The following is a 25,248-nucleotide window of genomic DNA, read 5'->3' as shown; positions in this document are numbered from 1 at the left end:
GGTTTTGAATTACTAGCCAAAATTCAAAATATGGCTGAAACGATCCAGTAGAGTCTAGTATCCAAAGCAATATGTTTTAGCCCTATTTTTGTACCAATCTAGGTATCAGTATGTACATTTGGTATCCAAAGCAATATGTTTCAGTCCTATTTTTGTACCAGTTTAGGTGATGATACAGTAAATATAGTCCATATTTATGAGTCCAAATCTTCTCTCTTATTGTCTTTACATCACTTTATACTCTACTAATTAAAATCTGCCATTTGTTCACTTACTTAAATTATTCCTTGTTTAATGCCTTTATCATATTTCACTTACCTAAAATAAAAATAAAAATTCCACACATCCCAGTACCACCACTGAGCTCCACCAGCACCAGTACTGGCACCAACAACGCGGCTGCCACAAATTTGGTCACCACCACACAACCTTGAAAAACTAATACCAGTCATTTTAAGAAATCGTTTTTTTATTTAAAAATTCCCTAAGCTATGATGGAATTGGAACGAACAAATCCAAGTAAATTAAACAAAGATAAACTAGGAGAGAGAGAGAGAGAGAGAGATCTAGTTTGGCCTCTCTAGTAGAGCTTGCTGTGGTATTTTGGGCATAAGCACTCATATCAGTATAGTACAGGTACATGATCGGGAGATTTAACAAAAAAATATAAGTTTATCCAAGTCCTAACTCATTCGGACATTCTCAAATTAAAACAAAACCCATTTCTTTCAACAACATTTTAGCTCAAAATATAAGTTTGAAAAATGATTTGGGCGGGTCATTTTGAGGTTGTGGGGCTGGTGAAGAGGTTGGTGGCGCAGCGGTATGGCAGTGATTGGCATTGGTAGTGTAGTGACTATTGCAGGTAGAAGTCAGTGGTGGTGGTGAGATGTGTGGAAATTTTTTATTGTTATTTTAGGTTAGTGACAATGAAAAGGCATTAAAGGATGAATAAATTAAATAGCTGACATATGGTAAATTTTGATTGGTGGAGCACAAAGTAGAAAAGAGAGAGACAAAAGATTTGAATTCTTACTTTATGTATTAGACATTTAACTAATCAAGACAACTTGAAAATTTCAAGATAATACAAGCATAACACAAAAAAATATCCTCCACTTCAGTCTCAATGAAAAACAGATCTTCAAATTTGGAAATATCTTAAGTAGATAAACGCAGAAACATGATCTCAGTAAAAAAATTTATTTGAAAAGCATTAACTGCCAGTGGAGATCATTTCCAGCTTAACAAATGGGAAGTAAATGGCAAAAGATTCAATAGAAGATTGAACCACAAAAATATATTATAACATATATGATACAGGGAGTGTTCAACTTGTATCTCCAACTTGTAATTTGTTAACAAATGAAAGATTTCCAAAATTAGAAGTCAATCAATCTCTCTCTCTCCAAACTCGGTAACTGCACAAATCCCAGATACCTAAACTACAATCATCCTCTCAATAAAAGCTCTGATTCTTTGGAACTGTACAATTTGAAACACAAGAAATAAATCTTATACCCAATACCCATCATTCCAAGCACGCCTTGGAAGGAGGCCCCCATGCTCACTCCTACTTCCTGTAAATCTATACAAGGCCGCCTTGCTTCGGACTGTTCTCAAGGGACCTGATCTGTTCCCATGCCTAATCGGTAAAGACATCTCATCCCCAAACAAACTTGAAGCTGAAAACGGTCTGTTTTCCATCTCTTCAAGTGGACCAGAACTGTTCTCCATTGTGATGAAGGAAGAGGCATGCCCATAAGTTAACCGAGGGGTGATCCCACCTGCATTCCACCAACTGCTATCAGAAGGGGCAAAGTCTCCTTTAAAGTCAGATTCTTGAGCAGAAGACTCCTTTCGACTACAGCAATCTCCACAAGTCTCATCTGTGTCATTGTATATTAGTTTCAGAGCTTGCACAACTTCACCCATAAAAGGTCTGTGAGTCACCTCTGGGTGAACACACATGGAAGCAATGGCTGCTACCTTAGCCATGTCATCAAAGTCATAACTTCCAGCCAAAGAAGGATCAACCAACTGCTCCAAACCTTCTCTACTGGTCAGTAGTGGCCGTGCCCAAGTTACCAGATTCTCCTGTCCTGGAGGTTGGCACATGTCCACAGGTTTTCTTCCAGTGAGAAGCTCAAGGAGCACAACCCCATAACTGTAGACATCACTCTTGACAAGTAGATGCCCTGTCATTGCATATTCTGGGGCAACATAACTGCAAAACCCATTATATTCAAAGTTCTTCAATATTTGGAATTGCTAACTGGAAATATGGTAGTATATATACAAATGAATTCATCTTAATCCAAAGTATGTCACAGAGAGAGAGAGAGAGAGAGAGCATGTCCAATCAAGAACCTACTTGAATTTTTAGAATTGTAAGACTATGACTTTAAAATAGTATGATTACCCAAAAGTTCCCATGACCCGAGTAGAAATATGATGACTTCCTTCGGTTGCTTCCCTGGCCAACCCGAAATCTGAAACCTTGGGGGTGAAGTCCTCTTCTAGTAAAATATTACTAGCCTTGAAATCACGGTGTATTACACGAGGATTAGAATCTTCATGAAGATAGGCCAATCCTCTTGCTGCTCCAAGGGCAATCTTCATCCGTGCATCCCAGTCTAGAGGGCCCTTGTTCTTGTCAACACCTAAAACACCAATACAGGGGCAATGTGGAAGTTTGCAACTTATATTCCATTAAATAATTACAAACAAAATAAAAGGCAATGCAGAAAATATACCATGTAAATGGGACTCAACACTGCCATTGCGAACAAGCTCATACACCAAGCACCGTGTCCGCCCTTCAATGCATATACCAATCAGTTTCACAAGATTACGGTGATGCAATCGACTTAGCATCTCAACTTCTGCAATAAATTCACGGTCCCCATTTTGATTATCCCTTGTAAGCAATTTAACTGCAACTTCAGTTTCATCTTCCATAATCCCACAGTAAACACGTCCAAATCCTCCTTCACCCAAAATCCTCTTTGAACTGAAACTATCTGTTGCCTTCTCAAGCTCAGCAAGTGTAAATGTTTTAGCAGAGAGAACACAGGTAGCCATGGTGGACATGAGGGATACTGATGTTGAGCTTGCAATACTACTTGATAATACAGACCCTATGCCTGCGTTAAATGCGGATGACTAATTATTTTGACTAAGAATAAAGTGTGTTGATGCAGCTCATTAGGTAACACTCAAATTGATCAGCTTATTATTCAATTGTTCATGCAAGAGGAATCTTACATGATTGGCCAGTGTGGTGATACATCAAAAGTTAATAACCCAGCTTTAAAAGACTGGCCAGCATGTATTAAGAAGATACAGTATCAGTTTTAAATGATAACTCTGCAAGACTTAATGACAAAGTTATTAAAGGTATTGTGATTGATATTAAATATTTATTTATTTCACTAAATTTTGTAACATGGCTCTCTTGCTAGCATTTGACATGGCACAACTTAGACCTAACAGGATATTCATCATCCATCAGCAGTGAATGTCCAGAACTATTTACTGATGTCATACATTACTAGATTTAAAAAATAAAAAATAAAAATAAAAAAAAAAGGTTAGAAACACTCGCATAATATAGATGCCGTGACCCCATCAGCTTGAACCCACACCCCTTGGGGAGGTACCAATTTCCCCAACTGGGTGGTGGTGATACATTACTAGGGTTTGAAAGAGCATTTTCTTATAATGCAAAAATTATTTAAAAAGGTACAATAAAATAAAACAAATGGGACTAGCTTCCCCCTTTCACAGAATTGCCTCTTTGATAGCACAATTTCCATTTTTTTGGGCCAGAAGAAAGAGACTCATAATTTCTTCCCTTTTGTCAATTACTGGGCAGTTTGCAAAGAAATGAATATTTTCAACATTGTATGTGTGAAAAAAAAGATTAAAAATAAAGTTTTCAGAATCAAAGCATGGTTTGTGTGCTTTTCATGGGATCCATCAGTGGTGAAAGTCTCATGTAGGAAATTTTAAGCCCAAAGAAAAAAAAAGGCCCACTAGTCTGTATTTTAATAGATCATGTGACTTTTAATGAAGTTGGATCGCTAGGATTTAATTAATTATATGTAAGATGAAGAGTGAGATTTCTAAAGTCACCAAATGCTTTTTTTTTTTTTTCCTGATAAATCGATAACTGGGGGGATGGAGGGATTTGAACCCTAAACATCTCCGTTGGAAACACTAGATGGTGCTAGTTGAGCTACAAGGCTCTTGGCGAGTCACTAATTATAAATAGCATTTTTTTTGAATTGTTGCGGGTAACCTTAACCATTTTATGAAATTTCATATTTGAATATTTCTTGAGCTTCTAGCCTAGAAATTAATATCTAATTGTTCCGATTTCAATCTTATTCTCTCTATTTTTCTTCTCTTTTTTTAATCTTATTGCTGGAATTTCCTTTTCTGCGCTAAACATAAGTCCTCACCACATCAAGTTGTATTAGTGCAAAAGATCCTAATTCTAAGCCCAAAAATTCATATCCGAGTCAAAGGTAGTAACTTTAAGCTATGGCTGGCCATGGTAGAGATCTTGAGGGTAGAGGAAATCAAGGCTAGTAGAAAAAAAATAATGAGATGAGGCGTATTATTGAAGATTTATTGCTAGCTGTTCTTTTCAGCAATGGAAACCAGTGGGAGACTCACATGAAGATTGTGGAAGGAAACTACAACCCCTTGGACATATTGGAAAGTGGTCATGAGGATGAGAATGATGATATAGAAGACGAAAACTCCTTTCATGATACCAGGTAGAGCATGTGGCATGAGGTAGGTTGGAAGATCAGTTGGTGTGTGTAGTCGAATTGAAGAATGAAAATTTTGAAAGAATTTGCGCCACAAACTGGGATTCTCTATATGATGGTTTAGGGGTGAGTACTTAATACAAATTCAAGAAATTACTTTATTAAAGTAATGAACATCAAGAGTTCTATGCAAGTCCTAAGAGTGTTCTTTTGGACACGGAAGATTTGCATACACATGATTTGAAAAACCTTGTACTGTTTCATGGAATTCAAAATTGAAAAATTTTAGTGAAGATGGATACTTTTACTTGGAATGATGTGATGTTTAATAATTTTTCTATTGGCATAATGCTGAATCATGATAATCTTTTTTTTTTGATAAATAAAAAGATATATATTGAAGAAAACTACCTTATGCAGAAAAACATAAGGCAGAGAGAAAAATACAAAGGGAAAAGAAAGAGAAAAAAGAAAAAGAAAGGAAAAGATACTAAATACACAGGAGAGAGCTAAGGAACATAGGGAGAGAATCACTAGAGGTGAGTCCCCAAGCCCTAGACCAGTCAAACAGAGAGCCACTGAAAAAAGCCAAAAGCTAAAGATACAAGATTTGATTGTATTTAGGAAGAATTTATGGAGCAAGAGCTGCTAAACACAATTCAACAAGCTCCAAAAGATACACGGATGGGGTTAAGCCAATTTTAGAACAAAGTTGTATGGTGTCAGATGATGGTACTTTGTTCTATGTGACCTGTTCATGTTACAAATTGAAGAAATGTCCCAAACCTTGTTATGCAGAAGTTCTTATTGGCATATTAAGGCTAAGTAGCTATTTCTTGATGCTTTTGTTTTTTTTTTTTGATAAGTACAATTTCTTGATGCTTTTGTTTTTTTTTTTTTGATAAGTACAATTTCTTGATGCTTTTAAGAAGACAAAGAATGAAAAGATAGAAAATATTATTTGGGACTCCGATAAATTGTGGAGAATTGAAGCCCAACTGTGGACGAATTTTCTCCAACCCAAGGAGAACTGGTAGGAAAATTTAAGCCCCCCCAAGAAAGGCCCATCAGTCCATTGTCTTTTATTTCTATATTTCATGTTTCATTTATTATTACGTCTCTCAAGTATTTAAAAGGTCATTTGACTAGCATGTGACTTTTAATGAAGTTGGTAGGTTAAGATTTATTAATTCATTGATAAGTAACAAAACTTTATTGACTAAAAAAGGAAAAGAAAACCCAGGTACACTGGTGGTGTATTTGAGCAGCAGTACATCAAACACTCAAATTACAAAGCTCTAACATATCTAATAAATTAGAACAGGGAAAAGAGTTAGAAGCAGCACTCCAATCCAGAAGAGAGTGAAGAAGAAGAGATTTAATTGTTATATATAAGATGAAATATTAGAATTCTAGAGTTGCTAAAGGCTATTATACATAGAATTTTTCAAATCGTGGGCATACTTTTTGTATAGCCTTCAAGAAACTTCAGATTTGATCTCTTCCCACATTTTGCGGTGACTTGGGAGTTGTTTATGATATTATGCTTCTTTGGTGTCTTCTAGGTAATGCTTTATTATGCGATGGGGGGTTTATCATGTTGTACGAGGCTCTTTGGCAAGAGAAGTAATGGGAGGATTTGGAAAGTGGTCCTCCGTGTCGAATGTGGTGTCTTTTGAGAAAAAGGAATGCATGTTACTTTGAGGGGCCAAAGTGCCAAAGTGCATGAACTCCCTTGAGATTATGCTTTGCATTTGAAGACCTTATATGAATGGACTTTGACATCTCCTATCTCTTCTATAGCAGGCTTTTGAAGACTTTTTTTACCCCTCCTTTTTTTGTTCTTTGCTCCAACATCTCATATACTTGGGTTGCTGCCCTTTGCTTCGTTTTTTATTTTATTTTTTGCAACGATTTCTTTACTTAGAAAAAGCAATTCAGATCCAACCTCAATCCTATTATCCTTTTTCTTTGCCTTGTTCTTATTGGATTTTCTTCTTAAATCCTTCTACTACACTAGACCTAAGTTCTCCTCACCACATCAAAGTTCATATTACTGATCTGGTAAATTATTAGTGTTTGAAAGAGTTTTGCTCTTTACTTCAGACATTATTAACCAAAAAAAAAAAATAAGAACATTATTATCAAATTTTTTAGCAGAAGGATGACTCAAAACAAATGGAATATCTAGGAAATATGATGCAAATGTGGAATTAAATCATGACCACAAGCCACAAGACCAACATCCATACTTTTGAGTAATAATTCACCAGGCATGACTAGATTTTGCGCAACCAAAAGTGACAAATTATGACAGAACATTCATGATATTTTATTTATATATAATAATTAGGCACTAGGCAGTAATATAAAATAAATGGTGGCTGCAAAGGACAAAACTTTTCAAGCTAGGGAGGACCAACACATATACAGTCATGATGGAGCATTGTTCAACATAAAAAGTTTAAAAACATTTGACGACATTGCATTTGAGTAGAAGCATCTACATAATAATTCATAAACTTACCAGATCTTTTGTTTGCAGAGGGTGTAAATACTGGACCAACAGCATTTGATGGTCTTCTAACCTTCCTCCACTTCAAAAAGATAGAGACTGCTCCAATGAAAACTAATAGGAGCACAAATGCAGACAAAGATATTATAGCAATAGTTTTGAGGTTCATCCGCTGGTTCTTGTTGATAAAATTTGCTGTGATTGGGAGGTCTCCAACACTTCCTGTTGGTCCATTGCCAATGTAACTCCCATAAGGTGGTGAAGAAGGAATCCCTGATGAAAACTGTTTCAGTGACCAAAACATGATAATAAAACAAAAAAGAAGGATACTTAAAGGACTCCTTTTTGTTCTTTTTCCCCTTCCGCTAGAAATTTAAAGGTAATCGGGGTAGGTACCTGGATAACTAATGTCTACCACTTCATAGTTACCGAAAAGAGTTGTATTTAGAGGCACTTTCTTATGCCAAAATCTGTCAGATGTCAGTACTGCAGTAGTATTATCAAACTTCTCTCCCAGTGGAACCAAGTTAATATCCACAACTGTACTTTCCCGATTTTGACTATCGGCAATAACACCCATAATTTTAACTTGGCTTTGCTCTAAATAGGTGCCTTCCGCGATCTCAATCTCTAGCTCCCTCATTACTGGAAAAACAGATAAAGTGGCTACATCCAGAAGAAGTCTGACTTTCATGGGAAACACACAACCACAAGGTGAACCAATGGGAGTTGCAGTGAGTGGCTCTATACAAATTTGATCACAAGCTGCCAAAAAACCCATTAACAAGTACATGAGTGGTTAAAAAACTCAAAATAAGCAACAGAAAAAGACCTTTAACTTTCACTGTAGCTATTGAGATGAACAAGATATTATGATTGATCTTTCAACTAATGTTCAAAATTTCAAACTACCAACTTTATTTAGCCTTAAGGCATTAATGTTACACGATTTCTATTCCATAGGGTATGTGAGTCACTTTACCAAGCAAAAAAAAGAAAAATCAAACCATTTTCCCTAGTATATGCACACACTTAAGGCATTAAGAGAGAGAGAGAGAGAGAGAGAGAGAGAGTGATGGTACAATTACAAATTTTGTTAAGTGATAGTTTCTATTTTATCATAAGAACACTTTGACTTCAACATTTAAAGACTTTTTTCTCTACCATTTTGTTGATCCTGTATTCCACCCAAAATATGCTCCTCTTTTAAAAGATAAAGGCCACTGATTGACTTTCCTAATATGCACTGGCTTTATTTGAATTTATAAATTAAAAAAAAAAAAAACCTATTATAACATCTGAAAAAAAATAGAAAGGGCATGAGTGCCTGCTTAAACTTTTAGGATGGTAACTTTTTAATCTAGCAAATTTCAAGGCAAAAAAATTGATATTTGCCTCACCAACAAGCAAAAATTTTGACAGTAGACACTAAGAAATTAAAAACAAGGTTATTCATGGGTTACTTGTCAAATATATGTCATACATATTTTAAGTGTTCTTGATATCTTGATACTTATGCTTTTTGCATAAGGGTTCTTTACAGACATTTGGGCACACAAAAGAGTCACACATACCACAAGTTAATACTATTGATCAGTATAAAAAATCATCTACTTCTCCTAGTTACCACTGAACATATCATGTTCAAAATTGAAATGTCTTGATTCTTAAATTAGGTATGCATTCTCACTTGTAAAGTTGTGAAGCACTATAAACAATGGTATGGCCCTATTTCATTGTAGATTTCTCAGTATCTTTTTTTTTTTTATAATAAAAATGTGCATGTGAGCAACACAGACTCTCAAGTAGACAAATTCAATTTGACAGATGGATATTACCATGGTTTTTTGAAGGAGATGGAGCAATTGCATCAGGTTTAACATGCTGATGATGAAGATGATGACCGCGTATTGGTGAGGGATTACTGCTAGAACCTGACATATATAAGTAAAGATAGAGGAAACTATTAACAACAACGTAATCTCAAGCTGTTAAAATTATTAGCACAGTAATACCTTGGTAAAGTGGAGAAGGTGCAGGGGCAGTGGACGGTCCCAAAGAAGGCTTAACCACCCATGTTTTGGGTGGTTTTGATGCGGCAAATGACACACCCATTGAAATTGACCTTTCTGCAAGAAGTAAAGGAACATCATATGTTGAGCACAAATGAAGATATTCATAGACAGTTATCAATAAAAGCTGGAATGGATCTAAACTATTACTAAATGATGCATTGCATTAAGTGGCCACATAAATTTTACATTGAATGCACTAGTGAGGCACTCAAGGAAAGAAAGAGGGTAAACAAATTTGAATTATATGTTCTCAAAAGATGTTAACAAAACGAGATATGTAAGGCATACAGCTGATAAGCAGATGAAAAAAAAAATGCTTATAAAGTGTTTCTTTGTATCAGGATAAGCAACTGAGCAAGAAATGTCTTCTAATTGGTGTATTATGTTGGCCTTGGGCAATATAACCTGATTTGATAGCTAAAGTCAGTGTGGTCCAAAGTAAGCTATGTGCTCGGGTGAGATGAGCTGCCACTAAGGTCACCTCCAAAAGCTCTGAAGCTAGGAGGCTTTAGTGAGGTGCTCACCTTCAGAGTCTATGCAAGGCACCTTTAGTGAGATGTTCACCTAATGCCTAAGCACCTAGGTGCCCTTTAAGGTGCATGAGGCAATTCCTAAAACAAATTCCAAATACACACACACACACACATATACCTACGCACCTTTAGTGCCTGGGCGAGTGCCTCAAGCAATGTTTAAGGCGCATGAGGCGACGCCTAAAAACAATTCTACACGCACACACACATGTATAAATATTCTGCAATTTGGCAAAAGCAGCAGTCTTTATTTTAATTTTATTAAAGTGGGGGTTGAGCTAGCCACCACAAACATATTAAAGACAAAACAGGTGAGAGAGAATGGGGGGGGGAACACATCTACAAGTCAGGCATGTGGGGTTTTTTTCCCCCCTCTCATTATTCTATACTTCTCTCACTTCTCAGGCAGCACTCGTTTTTTCTTTCTCTTTGTCAACTCTTGGGCAGCTCCCTTTCTCTTTCTTTCTTTCTTATTATTATTATTATCATTTTTTCCCACTCTAAGCTCTCTCTGTTCCCCCCCCCCCCACCTAATTTCAGCTCTCTTATTTCCTCCCCTTCTCTGTCTCACCTCTTCGGCAGCTCTCTCACTTTCCTGTATCTTTTTTTTTTTAATCAAATAATATTTTATTTTTGACAGTTGCTCTCCTTTTTCTTGGTATAAGAATGTTGTAAAGTCACTTATTCATTTAAAAAAAAAAAAAATTCAGCTCTCTCTAATTTTTCGTTCACTGTCTCACCGCTTGGGCAGCCCTCTTTCCCTTTCTTTTTATTCTTTTTCATAAAATTTCAGCTCTCTTTCTTGTATCACCATAAACATCTTCTTCAATGCATCAGCACAAACAAAGTGCTCCCTCTCTCTCTCTTTCCTTCCTCATCAATTTAGAAATAGACCATAAGAAATTCAATCACATAATCTTTTAAACTTAGGTATTTGTTTTCTGTTTTATCTTCTTTTCATTTTTTTTTTGGGATAAATAACATTAAGTCCTCTTTAATTAGGGCCTAATTTCTTCATGCACCACACATTTGGTAGATTTATTTTGTCTCTTTTGAATTTTGATTCATTTTATTTATGAAAGCTTCATTATAATATTCCAATGAACTAGATACAATTATTTTAGTTCTATATGTATAATAAGAATTTTAGAATTTAGTGTCTTGTTTCACACAGGCAAGCACTTTTTTGGTGCCTCATGCCTTGCCTAAGGCGATACAAGACCCTGGTGCCTTAAGATTGCCTTTTGCCTTTCACTACACTGGCTATGGTTCTCTTTTAAAAATAACACATTGGAGATACTGATATTAGATGCAGAAAGCACAGGATAAATTGGCAATTTTTTTTCTAATTTCAAAATATATTTGACACTAGTGCTGCCATAATAACATACTGTTACAGGTTTTATCAGGATCAAATATCAAAAGCCTCAAATAGATGTCAATATGCTTATCAAGGGTTCATAATCATATCCAGAATTCACTTCACATACAAGTTACTTGGCTTGGATTAAGGAAAAAAAATTATCTACATTGACTTATAAAAATTTGCACCCTTACCGTGTTCCACTAAGATTTCTTTCATAGAGAACGGCCGGGTTGGTAGAAGAGAAGGAGACAAAAATATGTGCAACAAAGGATGGCCTGAAATATAAAACAAATGTGTTAATCTTCTATTCAAGAACCATAATTTATTGCTTTTCATACTTGAAAGTCAATTCATATAAATTGTATATCACACCACATCATAAATTAATCTTGTCAAGCATCTATAAACAACAAAACTTTTATTGACATTTGCTAGAAAATAGATTATTTTAAATTTCTTTTCATTTCATAAAAGGAATTTTATCACATCATAAATGTATCTAAGCATAGTTTGTAGATTATTCAAGTGGTCGGTCAAAATATGTTCTGGATGACTCATTTCCAGGCAAAGGGTGTAGTGAATAGATAACTAATAATTCTTACTCGGAACAAAACATTGTATTCCAAATGCCTCACCTAAATATTTTGATCCATTTATAAGCCTGTACCTACACATATCACTCTACATGTATCAATCTAGGCTGAGATCCAATTTAGTTTTAAACTTTGATACATGACATAGGTTTATTATTTAAATAAAAATTTTGTTTCAGAACAGTATCACATGTTAAGTGAAAATTATTCTACACATATCAGATAACGATAATTATGGAAAGTCTCATGCTCTAATGTGATAGTGGATATTAATGTTTAACAAGTTTCTCCTATCAAAGATCATTTACTGGTTCAGTTAAAGTAAACAACTACATTTACATATTACACCTAAATATGTTTTTTCATATCAGCAACTAAGTCAGTTCGCTTAAACCAATACATACAAGGTATATCTTTATTTATTTTGGAATGGTTTAATGAGAGCAGCTTTAGAGGGAAAAAAAATGTGAATTGATGGATATATATATTGCAGGAATCCGTCCTTTAAACACCAAGGAGTTAAAGATCAATCAAGGAAATCATGCCCTTTTTATTGGGTTTCCTTCCTTAATGTATACAAATGTTTGCAATGTTCACATGCTAAAAACAAGGACCACTTCAACAAGGGTGTCCTTTTCAAGCACTTAACCATTGTCCCAGGTTTATAATTATAGGGAGAAAACCATATGGGTGGCCCAAGGTGTTGGCTACAGGTTTTGGACTCAGGATCTCATGGATCTCAAGAGGCCTAAGGAACCACTAGGCCAATCCCTTGAGGTTAGCAACTACTTCCTAGAAACTAGGATAGATGACTTGGATAAGGATAGACAACTTCAAAAGAAAACAATAACACATGTAACATTCCTCCCCTCTTAAAGTTGGCCCTTGTCCTCAGGCGTATGCTCACTACGTTTCATTTGCTTCAATTCCTTCCAAGTAGCTTCTTGACCAAGATGATTGAAGATAAGTATGAGTTTTTGGTTGGATGGACTACATATGAAGATTTGTAGTCACTAAACATTCAGGTTGTTTGTGTTTTTCTTTATAATGAGGATATCAATACGGCTTCACATACACAAGACCATTTCCTGATATGGAAAGTTGTGACCATGTGCTTGAGGATGTGCTAGACCCTTAGGCTTTCCAAATATGTCATCAAACTTGTTCCAAGGGCTGCTGTGTGCTCCAGTTTGTTGAAACTTTGGTAGCAGTTGGAAGGAGAGTGTCTTTGTCAAGATAGAGCGATGCCAAGGGCACATGGTCTTCCATGGGCGCTTCATGGAGTTGGAAAAAATTTTCAGCACTACACATTCAAGAGGTAGGGTCTTCCTTGCCATTAAAAAAGGAAAATCCAACTCAGCAAATTGAGAAGCGTATGATGGATGAGTGTTAGTAATTTTGTGACCATCCATTGCCACCATGCCTTTCATTGTTAGCCCTTGCATAAGCTTTGCAAACTCTTTCTTCTCCGTATGACAATATGATGGAGACCTGTTGAGCTTGGTGAACAGCTCAATGATTCTTTCCATAATTTTCGGCTAACCAGAGATGAGAGGTAACTTTTTACTCCAACTGCTCCACTCAATGGTCCATGCCCAGGCATTGATACCACTTGATACGTACACAGTAGCATCCTTATCTATTTTAGAATGGGTTAATGAGAGCATTTTTAGAAGGAAAGATATATATATATATATATATATAAATTGATGGATATATTTGAGGGAACCCAACCTCCAAACACCAAGGTGTTAAAAGATCAATCAAGGAAATCATGCCTTTTATATTGAATTTCCTTCTTTATTTATACACATGCTTGCAACATACACATGCTTAAAACAAGGACCACTTCAATGTGTCAACAAGAAAACATGGATAAGTAACAAACTTGGACTCAAGGACTTAAACAAGAGACTTCGTACGAGGCAACTACTTCTTAAAAACTAGAACGAAGCCAAACAAGGACTGACAACTTCAAAGACAAGAATGACACATAACATTCCTTTTGCCTTGAAGTCAATCCTTGTCCTCAAGGGTCTACTACAGGATTTATCGTTGCATTTGTTCCAAGTCCTCCAAAGTAGCTTCTTGACCAAGATGAACAAAGATAAGTACGGGATGTTGGTTGGATGTATTACATATGAAGATAGCATTTTAGTTACTATTTTGATAATAAGTATATCGATACAGCTTCACATACACAGGATTATTTCCTGGTATAAGTGGAATTTTATGATCATGTTCCTAAGGAGGTGGTAGACCCTTGTGCTCTGCAAATACATCAACAAACCATTCTAAAGACAGCTGCACATTCCAATTTTTGGAAACTTGATCAGTGGGAGGATGTGTGTCTCCCTCAACATAAAACAATGCCAAGGCTACATGGTCATTTCATGAAGTTTGGAAAAAATATCAGCCCTACACAACAACGGGTAGCGTCTTCCATGCCATTAGAACGGAAAAATCCAACTCAAATCAATTTAGAACCATATGATCAATGAGTGTCAGCATTTTGTGACCCTCCATTGCCACTGTGCTTTTCATGGTTGGCCCATTAGCTTGCAAGCTTTCCTTCTTCTCTGTATGACAATACGATGGAGACATGCTTAGCATTTTGAATAGCTCAGTGATTTTTTCCATGATTTGTTGCTAACCCAAGATGAGGGACATAACTTTTTGCTCCAACTGCTCCACTTGCTGGTCCATTCCCAAGCCCTGATACTACTTGACATTTACAAGGTAGTAGTTTTATTCATTTTGGAATGGTTTAATGAGGGCATCTTTAGAAGGAAACATTTATTTACTGATGGATTTCTTTGAGGGAATCCGGCCTCCAAACCCCAAGGTGTTAAAGATCAATCAAATAAATGATCTCTTTCTTTTTATTGAGCTTCCTTCTTTATTTATACAAATTCTTCCAAATTCACATGCAAAAAACAAGGATCACGTCAACGTGTCAACCGGAAAATAGGGATAAGAAACAAACTTGGACTTTATGACTTAAAGCAAGAAGCACATTATGAGGCAACTACTTCCTAAATGCTAGAATCAACCTGGATAAGGATTGAAAACTTCAAAGACCACAATGACACATGTAACAAACACCTTGCATTCGAAATGAAAATTTCCACTTCCAGAGCATATGGGTATCTTTTGAGCTAAAAAGTAAACACTACAAGAAGGAAATTGTTCTCATGTAAGCCAAACAGAGCTACCATTCCAGCTCCTTCTCAATTTGTTCAACATCAACAGCCCCAAATATGACCCTTTCAAAAAATACTACCCAAAAGAGACAACACCATATGATGTAACCCTTGTATACTTTTAAGAGCCACATGTTTCTTTTAACAGCTTTACCAAGTGCAAGTTTTTCTATTAAAATCAACAAAAGCATCCCACAAAATCGTTAAAAAGATACTACTTTTTTACCATATCCTATTCATAATTGGGCAAAGCAGATCAACCCAGAAAAGAAAATGTACAAAAAAAACAAAAAGAAAGTAGTCCACTAAGTAGACCCTAATAAAGACAATTTTGACTTACTTGAGCTCACTCACTAGTCACTATTAATAATTGAAAAAAACCAAACAACACAACAAAAGTAGTATCCACAACTTTTCTCTATCTTTTCTGAGCAACCAAACAGTGACAATACACCGAAAAAAACCCAAAAAGATTATAAAAAAGAAGAAGAAGCAAACTTTAAAAAAAAAAAATAATAATAATGGTAAAAAACCTGAGCAAGAAAAAACGAAGTTGAGTAGAGGAAGCAGAATCAGAATCAGAGCTGGCATTTTCTCTGGCGGAACCAAAACTCCACAAAAACCATGGTCAGTAACCAAGCCCAGTAGCCTCGCCGGAGAGTCTCGAAGAGTTGCAAGGTTTCCGGTGAAGAACTCGCCGGCGGCGAAGCTGTGCGGCCATGAAAGAGTGCATCGCTTTTTTGCTCTAAAAGCTAAAGCTTTTTTTTTTTTTTTTTTTTAACAGAGAAGAATGAAGAGAAAGAAGAAAAAACCCTAGGAGAGAGAAGAAGACAATGTGGGTGGGTGGGGTTGTAGTGGATGTAGATCCACCAAATGCGGTTGAAGATCTAGCATAGAGCCATGTACAAACACAACCCCACCTAGACTTACGCTTTGTATGTAAGTATACAGACCTAGAGAGAGAAAGTGAAGGGCCAAACAAAACACAGAGAGAGAGAGAGAGAGAGATCTTGAAGAAGAAGAAGAAGTTGGAAGAGTTGGATGGTGTAGCACAGCGAGAGAGAGAGAGAGAGAATTTATTGCTTGTAACAGTGTGTTGCTTTGCTTCAGGGTGTATACAACACTGCTTTGTTGTCAATTGATGATGATGGCTGTCTGCTTCGCGCGTGGCTTGTCGCGTGGTCTTGCCGTTACTTCTTTTTTTTTTTTAATTTTTTAATTTTGATAATTTTATGAAAATACTTATATGTTTTATAAAATACGTGTCGTGTTAAGGTCGACTCTAAAAACCATGGAAACAATGATCCTTGTGAATGATAATGATTTTTTTAATAAACTCTCTTGTGTATGATAATAATTCTTTCACCTTTTTCTTTTTTTGCGCAAGAGACTTCAGGATAATAATATAACTCATAACTTTGTTAGACATATTATATATGTTATAAGTTATTCAATGTGAATGTGAGATATCCCCCCACATCTCAATCATGAAATTCAAACCGGTATGACATTTCTTTCATAATGAAGTTTTGCAATTTTCCTTCTTTTTTTTTTCTTTTTTTTTTTTTAAAAAAAGAAACTTATTAATACAAGGATTGCTTTTCTAAACTTCAATTTTCTTAGTATAATTATACTTTTATGACTTTTAGCAATTACGTAAATAAAATTTCAACAAAAGTTAATCCATACTTTTAGCAATTTAGTAATTAATAAATGGAATTTTATTAAAGAAAACTAAGTTTCTAATAGAATACGTAGTATTATTATTATTATTATTATTATTATTATTATCAAGGGCAACAAGCAAAGCATTATTTCCAAATAGATCATTATCTATCTATCTATATATATATTTTAATAGGCAAAACTTAGAAAAAATTCAATTAAATTTTCAATTTTGCGACACGTGTCCCATTTAATTTTTAATTTTGTTCCAAGTAAATTATTGGTTGTAAAAATCAAAGAGTCTAAATCCAATTAAATTTTAAATTAGATTGTAATTGGAGTCTAATTTTTCGTCACATGTCCATCTAAGTTTTTAATTTTTGTGGCAAGTGAATTATTGAGTGCAAAATTTATAAAAATGTAACTTAATGCCATGTATAATTTGAACATCTTCTACAAAAAATTTATAATTTGAACCTTATAATAGTGATTATTTTTAATTGTACTCATGTATATGCACGGAGCTACATACTAATAAAAAAGAAAGTTTTTAGTTAGGAAATTTATAATTAAATGGCATAGTCTAGTCTCTTTTATTACGAGATCTAAGTTTCAAATCTCTTATCCCCATTTGGATGTCTAATATCTTATTTATGGTTTAAGATAGACAAATGTTAGTTATGTTAAACGGAATGCAGATTTTATGACCTACATCTTAGCTCATCATGCAAAGAGAAAGAATGTATCTTAGGCTGCGTTTGGTTCAATGTAAGTCGAATTCCAAGTGTAAAATGAATGTAGGGGAAAGTGAATTCCCGTAAAGAAAATGAAATCCGGGCGTTTGATTCTACAATGGAAAATAGTCCAAAAAATAATTTTTGGTGTTTGGTAACATTTTGAAAGTGCTATTTTCCTACAAAAATTTTAGATTTTTTCAGCTCCTAAATAAATTTTATAACAGAAAATTTCAATATATAAACTTAAAAGAAACAAAAATCAAAACAAAACATTCGTGATAACTCAAAAATTCGGTCAAACGGAGAAAGGGAGGAAGAGAGAGTGATTGACAATTGAGGGAAAGGGAGAGGTAGATCGAGAAAGAGAGAGATCAGGCATGGGTGGGTCATGGGTGCAATTTCGTCGGTGCTGGGTTGCAATCTCGATGGTGCTACAGGCGGCGCAATCTCTGCGATGCTTCAGGCGGTGCGATCTTGTTGGTCCTGGGGTGTGACAAGACTGATACGATCTAGGGTTGGGGGCGGTGGTGCAATCTCTTCTTGCTGCTTCTCTCTCTCTTTTCTATTTTCCTATGGTGGAAATCATTTGAAGGTAAACCTGAAATGGTTTTACGGGTGAGAGGACATATTTTACGGTCAACGGGAAAAATAATTTCCGTTTGACCCAATTTTCTGTAGGTACCAAACACACAGATTGGTGTAAAGTAATTTCCTAAAATCATTTTCAGGCGAAACAAACGCAACCTTAGAATATCATTTGATTGGAGGAATCTCCCCTTCCAACTATGAAAGCCTTGTATCATAACTCATTGTTTCCATGAATGAAATTTCCGTCCGGTTTCAAAAAAAAAAAAAAAAAAAAAACTTTTATACTCATTTTACTAAGACCACAAACCAACTCTCATTTCAATAATATTTTCGCATACATTGCTTTTTTTTTGGGGGTAGAAACGCATACATTGCTTGTATCGGTGTTTTGGTCCAGTGTAATATGCTTTTTGGAAGGACAATGATGGTTGTCTGTTGCACGCGTGCTCTTGGCGTGTGGATTTAACGGGCTGCCGAGATGACAATCTTGGGGTCATTTTTCCTGCCGTTACTGCAATATTGAAAATTCAAATATATTGGAGATAGAAAATTGAAATAATATAATAATAATTTACTTTGTTTTTAAAGTACTTTTTTTTTTAATGATTTTATGAAAATATACGTTGATTACCTAATAATGTTTTTGGTGTCTAGAGTTTCAAAAGTAAACACTATTAGTCTTCTTTTTTTTTTTTTTAAATATTTTTTATAGAAACAAATACTATTAATCTTTGAAGTTTCAAATAAACACTGACGGTCCTTAAAATTTTAAAAATTAATGCTATTAATTTGGGAATTAATTTGATTTTTCATAAATTATATGTCACTGTTTTTATTGGGCCCAATTGTCATAATACTTTCATGGTTTATTATACTGGTCCCATTATTTTTATCAAATTATACATATAATTTATTTTTATCAAATTATACGGAATGATAAGGGTGAGGTTATGGCAGCGATGTCAGCAGGAGGACCACCAGTGAGTAGTAGCGAAGAAGCGGAGCTGTTAGCATGTAGAAAGGCAGTAGAGTTCGCCACTGATGCTGAATTTTCTGAGCTTGTGATCGAAGGAGATAATAGTAATGTTATGAAAGCTTTTTCTTCTTCGTTGGCTGATCAGTCGCTATTAGGTAATGTGGTGGATAATGTGCACCACTTAGTTTGTGGGATGCATTGGGTAAATTTCAGTTGTATTAGGAGAGGGGGTAATCGGGTAGCTCATACTCTTGCGCAGCATGCTAGGAATATTGTTGAGGATGTGTTTTGGATGGAGGATTCACCCCCACCAGCTTTGAATGCATTGTATCAAGATTCTCTTCTGTTATAAATAGATGAATGTTCCAGTTTCAAAAAAAAAAAAAAAAAATTATTTGGAAGTCTAGTTAATTCACTTAATTAGAGAATGTGCCAAATTAAACTTTTTTTAGAAAGGTATCAACTTAATTGATGATTTTAATTCTAGCCTATAATTTTAAGTGCATTGTAGTTCATGTTTATGTTTTAATCCGTTCACAAGGTAAATTATTAGACTCTGTTAAGCTATGTAGCAAGTCCAAATTATGCTAAGTGGCATTCTCAAGTTGTGCCATATGCATATATTCTTACTCTCTAGGCTGACCTCATTGTAGATGCCATCCATGATGTCATTATTTTTTTTCTCTCTCTTCCAAATAGGGCAAGTTGGCAGCCCACTCTTGCCTTAAGGATGCACTAAAAAAAAAAATGCTAAGATTACAAAAAAATCACAACTTTTGTCATAACTCGTGGCAAATATTTTGAGTCATGTTCAAACTAGACCCGCAACACAACTCGAGTGGGTAATTTGGGTCTTGGGTCAAGTCAACTCTTTTTTAATTTTAAACATTTTTTAGGGTGTAATTCATTATGTTTTTTTTCCCCTTCTTGAATGCGGTTGATATAGTATGTTTCTTTCCTTAGCAATCAGTTTTGGGAATTTGAATCTTAAAAACCAATATGAAAAATATAGGGTTTTAATGAATTGTTTTAAAAAATGATATTTAATTTGCATTAGGAAAATTTCTTATCTTCTTAATTTATTTTCCTCCAAATTAGCAATCAAATTTCAAATTCAAAGACCCTCAATTGGGAAAATTCTTAGGTATTCCTAGAGCACAAGAATGATGTTTTCTTCTCTCACATTTTGTTAACTTCCTAATTTAGCACATTTTATTTAGACTTTGCCTCTTTGAATTTGCAAATCCATGTGAGGTGGAATTAGCCTAAATTGAAAAGGTACATTATGAAATTTCAAAACATTTAAGGATTCTGCAAGATTATGGATGAGATTTTAAAATAATTTATATTATCACCAATTCATTTTGCTAAAGAGTTAAAGTTATCCAAAAAAGCAATTGAACTAATTAAAGCTTCAATTTCTATTTAAAAAATAAAATAAATATAGACAATTACATCTTTGTTTAGGATAAGTTTAAATTCTTATAATATATTTAGATTGCTTAATTTTCTCATCAAGTAATGAATTTAGGTTTGACTTGCATGAAGCCCTTTTGGATATACACTACTGTAAATTTCTTTAAAAAACCTTCTCCCCTCTCTCCATGTGTATGTGTTAAAATACTTAGTGTATGTTTGGTAATTGTTTTTTCCCCATATTTTCTGTTTTCAAAAACAGTTTTCTATTTTTGAGACTAAAAGATTTGTTTGACAACCCAAAATGAACAGAAAACAAAAACCGTTCTCAAAACTCAATTTGTGAAGGAAACTGAAAACATGCAAAAGACTGTTTTCAGTGTATAGTTTTCAAAAGTCAATAAAAACATGTATTTAATTTAATGAATCTGTCTCATTTAATGAGTTAGCATTATAGGTTTATTATTATTATTTTTTTTTGAGAGAGAACTTTAACCTATGACGTCCGCTCTTGATGATAACTTTTTATCATCAGACCAAGACATCAATCGGTATTTAATGTAGGCGGAGATTGAATCCTAGATCTCTTATTCAACCACCAAAGATTTTACCAGTTGAGATAACTAAAACTCATATAGTTAGCGTTAGAGTTCAAATCCTAGTAACAACATATTTTAATATTTTCTATTTTTTTCTTCATAAAACTATTTTTTTAATTTCAACTAACCAAACATGTTTTTGATTTCAAAAATACAAGAAAATTGTTTTTTCTTTATAATCCCAAAAACAAGTTTTTGAAAATAGAAAACAAAAACTGTTACCAAACATAACTAGTATTCTAAAAAAATAAAAAAAGGTTTGACTTGCATGTTGGTAATCTAGTTTAGCAAAATTCCTAATTTGTCATGGATGACTATATTCAAAATGGGATTCAAATTTGGAATTAAAGATTAATTGAGGAAGACATAACTTACAAGGAAACTTTAATTTTCAAAAAGGTTTTCATTAAGAAATTTTTTTTAAAAAATAGTTATTGATGGCAAAGAATTGAAGAAGCATTGTAAGTTCAAAAGAAAATCTATATTAGATATAATTTTTTTAAGAAAAATATCTTAGGAAATAAGGGTCTGTTTGGACACAATTTATTTTGCTGAAAACTGAAAATTGAAAACACTGTAGCAAAATAATTTTTAAATGTGTGAATAATGCCGTGGGACCCATTTTTAATGAAAATTTTGTTGAAAAGAGAGGTTTATGGGTCCCGTGAATAGTGCACAAGACCCACTGGAAAGCATTGAAATGTGCTTCCTAATTGAAAAAAAAGCGTGAAATGCTGGACGTGGACTGCACTATAGCTGTGGGTCCCACCTATGAAAATGCCAAAATGTAGGAATAGAAATGCTATCCAAACGAGTATTAAGTACTCCTATATAACATTAGATACACCAAATATACACTTAAAAAATGAAATTGATACATCATATATCACTATTTCACTTTATCTTGTTGGATTATTTTTAGTAAAATTATCATATATTATTTTAAATCCTAATTAAATGGTCATTTAAGAAGAAAAAATAAGATTAGTTTTTAGTTTTTAATTAATGGGCTTTCTATTTTCTTACTTATTCTTAATTTGAAATTTAAGAGCTTTTGAAACTTTGCACTATATGAAAACCAAGTGCAAGGGGAAAAAAGGTTATATGGCCCTAAAGTAAAACTTGACATGAGCAAAACTTATGATAGGGTTGAGTGGAGAAAGTTAGGCTTATGTGGAAATGGATTAATCTTATCATGCAATACATTAACACTGTCTCATATTCTATCTTGATTAATGAAGAACCTAGAAAACATCTTAACCCGAAAAGAGGTATCTATCAAGGTGATCCTCTTTCCCCATATTTGTTTCTCTTGTGTGCTGAGGTGTTGTTAGCAAAATTCCATGAGGTAAGGAAGACTGGCTTATTACAAGAGTGACTATTAGTAGAGGAGGCCCAAGAATAACAAACCTTTGTTTTGTAGATGATAGTTTTTTATTTTGCCAAGCCAATCAACAAGAATACTAGCATATACAGCAGATTCTAGATGAATATGAGGTGGAGTTGGGCCAAAAGCTTAACAAGGACAATATAGCCATTTGTTCTAGTTGTAACACTAGTAGGAGGTACAAACAACAATCCAAGAGGGAGAGGCCATTGGAGTTCCAGAAATCAAAGATATGAGAAGTACTTAGGGTTCTTTGCTTTTGTTGGGAAAGCAAAGAGGGCTACTTTCAGTAGTATAAAAGAAAGAGTGTCGAGAGCTATACAAGGATGAAGTGAAGAATTACTTTCTTCAATGGGAAAAGAAATTTTAATCAAAGCCGTTACTCAAGTAATCCCAACTTATGTGATAAGTTGTTTTCAACTACCCACTGCTTTGTGCAAAGAGGTAGAGAGCATGATAAGGAGATTTTGGTGGGGAGGGGATGAACATAGAAAAACTATCCATTCAGCAAAGTGTGAATGACTATGCAAGTCTAAGTACTCGTTTGTTTCAGCGTTTGAAGCCCAAAAGTTGTGTTTTCAAAAAAGCCAGACCAAAAATAGTGTTTGGTAAGTATAAAACGCAACTTTTTGGAAAAAGTTGCGGTTTATATTTGTGAAGAGAATGCGCGTTTGAGTTATGGAGCTCTAGAGGTCCATAAACAAAAAGCTCATGTGCGTTTTGATTTTGATCCGTTGGGCTCTTCTGAAAATTACCAAATTACCCTTGATAAATCATCAGTTCTCATGTTATCCCTCGTTCCTCTCATCTCATCTCTCTGCTCTCCTAACAAATTTCCAAATCCAAACACAAAAAAATCTATAACAAATTCCCAAATCAGCTAAGGAAAAAAAAATCAATCCCTTGCAAATTAGGATTCCTCAAAATGCAAAACAAAAAAACATCAGAATATAGCAAAATGATAGAATTACAGGACGAAATCGAAGCTGAATGCGTCAACAACACCGAGCTCTAGGTTCGATCAAATCGGCGAACCCCTCCCATCAAAGCCTCCGACTCTGACTTACCCCATTTTCGATCTCCAAGCCCTTCCCTCTCAGCCACTCGCTGTCTCCGAACTCCAACGCCTCATCATCGTTGCGCACTCCGATGGATTCTACGTCACCAGAACTTGAGTGGGACGCTATCGATTCCGCTAAGAACCAATAGACGAAGTGCTAAGAGAAAAGGGGGGAAAAAAAAAAAGAGACGAAGAAGGAGAGCTCTGAATGTTCTGGAGTTTGGAGGAATGGCAAGGAAAAAAAGGAGGAAAGAAGGATAAAAAGAAAACAGAACGGGTACGTGTGTGGAGGAGAAAAAAAGAGGGAAAAAAAAGGAAAAAAGAAGAATGAAATATTATTACAATATTTTTATAATTTTTTCGCAATAAATTTTAAGGGGTAGGTTATTATTGGCTACTATTGGTGAGAAAAAAATAATTTTAATAGTATGTTAAAATTAAAATCAGTATCAATTTTTATCACAATATTTTCATAATAAATCTTAAGTGGTAGGTTATTTTTAGCTAATATTAGTGAGAAAAAATAATTTTTTTAGAAAGAGAAAAACTTAATTTTAATAGCACGTTAAAATTAAAATCAGTATCAATTTTTATCACAATATTTTCATAATAAATCTTAAGTGATAGATTATTATTAGCTAATATTGGTGAGAAAAAAATAATTTTTTTAGAAGGAGAAAAATTGATTTAAGTATGATGAAGTAGTTGATTTTTAAGTATGAACAAAACCCACATCCAAAAAAAAAAAAAAAAAAAGTATGAAACAAACTCCCTTATATATACATTGTCCTTTTTGGTAATTTATCCCTCAAATTGTCACTTTTATAAGTGCTAGCCAAATACTCACATCTTTTTCAAAAAACACTTTTTAACAGTTTTTACCAAACATTAAGTTTTTTGAAAATGCACTTTTTCATTATGCACTTTTTGAAAACTCAATTTTTTTATTATGCACTTTTACAAAAAGCTGAACCAAACTCACCCTAAATACAGTAGTGGAATGGGTTTTGGAGATCTTAGGAAATTAATGAGGTTCTATTGGCCAAGCAAGTATGGAGGTTGATGCAAACAGACTCTTGTCAGCCCAGTAGTTCCAACCGGAATGCATCTAATGCAATTTGGAAGATCCTGTGGAAGATAAATTGTCCCATCTAGCTAAAGTTTAGCATTTTCTGTGGAGAGCTGTAACAAATACAATCCCCACTCGATCTTCATCGTTGTGGGACTTTGATAGATGAGGTGAGTGCTCGTTGCAATAAGGAAAAATAAAATTTAGACCATGCTATTTGGAAAATGCCTATGTATATCTTATTAGTGCAAGGCAGGCTACAGACGTACGTGTGAAAAAAAAAAAAAAAAAAAAAAAAGCTCTCCCATGGAACGCTCTCTCTCTCTCAAGGAACAAGCGGAACTTGCCCGAAGCAATAAAAAAGTTAAAAATGTGAATCATGCGGGTTTTTGTGAAGGCCAAAGCTCGGGGTCTCCATCTCCTAGCTTCGCTGGGGGCCAAGGCAGCCAAAATGTTTCATTTAGAGATAAGCTTGTGGGTGAAATACCTGGTGCATACACGTAGGCATTTTGCTTTGAAGAGTTCATGGATGACGATCTCGAGTCGGATGATGAAGTGGAAACTCTTAGGCAAGGTATGGTAGCTGTGAAGTTCTCGAAGGAGCTTAAACAAGAGATCCGAAGACCTTGGGCAAGAGCTTTGATTGTGAAAGTTTACGGTAGAGCTGTTGGATTAAATTTTCTCC

The 25,248-nt window shown here is 34.6% G+C and overlaps 1 protein-coding gene across 1 annotated transcript; it reads right to left on the bottom strand.

Moving 5' to 3' along the window:
* Positions 1-1,126: 1,126 nt before the first annotated feature.
* LOC115960671 (receptor-like serine/threonine-protein kinase ALE2) lies at positions 1,127-16,162 on the bottom strand. Its single transcript, XM_031079630.1, has 9 exons — positions 15,600-16,162; positions 11,462-11,545; positions 9,312-9,425; positions 9,135-9,230; positions 7,693-8,061; positions 7,309-7,569; positions 2,757-3,146; positions 2,423-2,663; positions 1,127-2,227 (listed from the first exon to the last, which is right to left on the bottom strand). The coding sequence occupies exons 1-9, from the start codon at positions 15,655-15,657 to the stop codon at positions 1,516-1,518; spliced, it is 2,325 nt and encodes a 774-aa protein (XP_030935490.1). The 5' UTR covers positions 15,658-16,162; the 3' UTR covers positions 1,127-1,515.
* Between the last annotated feature and the right edge of the window lie 9,086 nt (positions 16,163-25,248).

This window comes from Quercus lobata, chromosome 9 (assembly GCF_001633185.2).
Source record: "Quercus lobata isolate SW786 chromosome 9, ValleyOak3.0 Primary Assembly, whole genome shotgun sequence".
In the NCBI taxonomy this organism is placed as follows: Eukaryota; Viridiplantae; Streptophyta; class Magnoliopsida; order Fagales; family Fagaceae; genus Quercus; species Quercus lobata.
Note: the sequence above shows the minus strand (reverse complement) of the source record. Positions and strands in the feature narration are given on the sequence as shown.